At 34.0% G+C, this 3417-nt stretch overlaps 1 protein-coding gene across 1 annotated transcript; it reads left to right on the forward strand.

Moving 5' to 3' along the window:
• The first annotated feature begins 1543 nt into the window (after window positions 1-1543).
• LOC141664862 (protein PIN-LIKES 1-like) lies at window positions 1544-3140 on the forward strand. Its single transcript, XM_074470816.1, has 5 exons — window positions 1544-1657; window positions 1866-1966; window positions 2099-2151; window positions 2238-2446; window positions 3057-3140. The coding sequence occupies exons 1-5, from the start codon at window positions 1544-1546 to the stop codon at window positions 3138-3140; spliced, it is 561 nt and encodes a 186-aa protein (XP_074326917.1).
• Window positions 3141-3417: the final 277 nt, after the last annotated feature.

A 3417-nucleotide genomic window follows, 5' to 3' on the forward strand; every position in this document is an offset into this window, starting at 1 on the left:
AGTGTGAATTGATTTGCAGAGTGCGGAATAATAACTTGAAATGAATCAAAACACAAGTAATTAAAAAACACAAGTCTTTAAAAATTTTCTGGTGGATTTGAATGTTTCCACCAGAGATATATAATATATCAAGAGAACTCTGTGCAGCAATTAGCTCACAGCTGCTTACAAATTGTCAACAACTAAGATTGTAGAGATATGCTAAGAATATAGCTTACAAATGTTTCTCTCTTGGTTGCTTAGTTAGTAGTTCTATTTGCTACTTCTTGGTTTATATATCACCAAGATTACAAAGCAATAAGACAAGATAATAAAGCAAAACTATCAAGTCTAATACTATGCTACTTCATTACTCTATTCCAGCATCTTTGAATATCTTCATAATAGCATGAAAATGGCAATGCTTCTTTGTTCTCTAAAACCCAGTTGAATAGGTTTCCACATTCCATTTGTATACACTCGACGCATGTGACTGTGTTGTCACTGTCAACAGATGTTTGAATTCTTTATCCATCGGGTTCATGATCATCCGTCGAGTTCATGATCATCCGTCGGGTTGTCTTGTTCATCATCCGTCGAATGACATTGTTGTTTATCCGTCGGGTAGCAATCTGGCACTTGACTTCATTTCATTTATGCAGAATTACAAGATATCATCTATGTACAATTAATCAACCTATTCTGCATATCTAGTTAAAGTCAACATGACTTGAGTACTACTACAGAATCTAAACAATGTGTATACAGAAATGTGCTACAGACTTATTGTTATATAGGCTATTCACTCGATGGATAATAAATCATCATCCGTCGGGACTATATTGAGTTATCCGTCGGGACTATAATCCTTATCCGTCGAGTGCTACATTTTTCACTAAGTAAAATCTACCAAGGTGTTTTGTTAATGAAATCATCAAGTACACAACATATACAGAACAGAAACATAAGTAGATTACTGCTTCTTCACTTCTAGTTCTTTTTATTTTAGTCATCCATCTGCATCTCTTTGCTAGGGCGTTTTAAGTAAAATTCGAATGCAATGTTTGAATTTTTCTTCTTCTTGCTGCTATATTAATAATTAATATTGAGCTACACAGAAATGGAAAGAAATAATGTGAAGATATACAACTACTCTAGATTATGCCAAGTTAACGGTAAATGGTCATTGTTCAGGAGGTGATATACACATACCATTGTCCAGGATGTTGAAATAAGCATGGCTTGATTAAAAGTTGTTAATTATGACCTAGGAAGATTATTGTTGTTCCTAACTTGAAATCTTGGCATTCTCATTAGGTATAAAGGTAGACAGTTAACCAATAGCATTACGAGAATTCTCTTTTACCGCTTTATATATTCTTCACACAAGGAGCTTGGAGAAAAAATTTGTGTGCTTACCAGACATCTCTAAGCTCTCTTTTCAGTTATTCCTCGTAGAGTGAATCTAGCAGCTTTTTCTTATTAATTATCATAAAAAACATAGTTCTCTATTTTTTCCATCCTCTTTTGATGTTTCTCTAATCTATATAACCAAGTCTTAATAATGGTTGTTTTTGCACCAGGAATTTGCTGGAAAACTAAAATAGAATATAGTGAAAATTTTAAGGAAGCTCAATTTGGAGAGATTATTTGCCCTGTCAACCAATGGAGCAATAAGGTCCTATCTTTTATGGTCAACAATGAATGTCAAACGCCTTATGTCAATGATAGTTATCTTTAGTGAGTATTATCCTTTAAATCCCTTCGTGACAAAGTTTTTTTTATCATATAACAGAAGGCACAAACAACATTTTTAATGAAAATTTAAGTAAAATATAGAGTCAAAAGATGAATTGTAACTTAGCAGAAAAGCTTTCCTTCTACAGATTATCGGATTTATAGTTGGACTCGTGCCCCTGCTAAGAAATTCTCTGATTGGTGATGAAGCAGCTCTCCGTGTGATTGAACACTCAACCACCATGATCGGGTAAATGTTATGGTCAAGTTAGTTAGGAAAAAAGAAATTTATGGTCAAGTCTTCACTAGATTGAGTCAATGTACAGTATTTATGGTGTTCTTTTTATGTTGAATCATTTTATGTATCCTCATTGACCTGCAGAAATGCAGTTGTTCCTGTTCTCACTCTGATAATAGGGGCAAACCTCCTGAGAGGTAACAAGGAACTAAACCTACATAAGGCTGCGATATCTACTAATAAACCAATCATTTAATGCTTCTGTTTATATATATCCATTCAGGTTTACGAGCATCAGGAGTCCAGAAATCCATGGTTGTTGGAATTATAGTTGCTCGTTACATTGCATTGCCATTGATATGCACTTTGGTAGTTAAAATTGCCGTAAGATTAAATTCGGTGCATGCAGATCCGGTGTACCAGTTTGTTCTTTTGCTGCAGTTTGTTGTTCCACCTGCTATGAATATGGGTAAAGTTCACAGCTCATTTACTGTATTTTTTTTCTACACGGTAGCACAAGATTCTGCATGTTTAACATTCACTCTTCACTCTTTAAGTTGTGAGTTTTATACTTTCACTTAAAAGAGTATATGTTTTTCTCTTGAGAAGCTAGAATAATGTATTCGAACTTTAAGAATAGTATAGTGAGGCAAAAACCCATCCAGTAGGGTCTCCTCTTTTTGTAGGGGCAGTTGTTATATTTTTTAGTTCAGGTGCCACATCACTAATAAACTATAATTCTCTACTTGTCACTGCAGTGGTATTGGAATCATGATTGTTTCAGTGCCAGGTGGATTCTAGGATTTCTGAGGGAGTCATCATTCTTATCAAGAACCATGATTGAATTATGTGTATATAGTTTGTAGGGAACCGTGAGGATTTGATTTTGTACAATTTATAGACCCCGCTGATGCTCAAGAAGCTATATAACATATATATGGATGGTCAGGTTTTTCTTGGTCGTCAGCTTACTATCTTATTGGCTGAGGATAACAGCAAAAAGCCAACTGATATGAGGCACATGGAACACAAGTAAGTTTTGGATTTTAACATAAACATTTTATTAGAAATCCTTATTATTATTTTTTTGTCTCATTCATAGGTTGTTAAAGATCTCAAGATTGGATGGGGGAAAAGGTTAAAAGTTATTGTCATTGATCAAGAACATGAAGAACAAGAAGACTAGCCCGCATCAAAGGGGATGACTTGAGTACTAGGAATATGGCTGATTTTATACATCTAGATTAATTGTACTCATCACGGGAATAGTTTATTTAGAATGATAGACGTATTTGATATTAGGTATACACATTGAGAATTTGTTGATCTTGAAATTCAATTGGGTAATAATATCTATGTATTGGTTAAGTTTTGAGAATTAAGTTTTTTCAGTATCGTGGTTAATGCATTGTGTAATATTCAATGTTAATATAGGGATATCAGCACATGTAAAAAGGGGCAAT

This window comes from Apium graveolens, chromosome 6 (genome assembly GCF_009905375.1).
Source record: "Apium graveolens cultivar Ventura chromosome 6, ASM990537v1, whole genome shotgun sequence".
Taxonomy (NCBI): Eukaryota; Viridiplantae; Streptophyta; class Magnoliopsida; order Apiales; family Apiaceae; genus Apium; species Apium graveolens.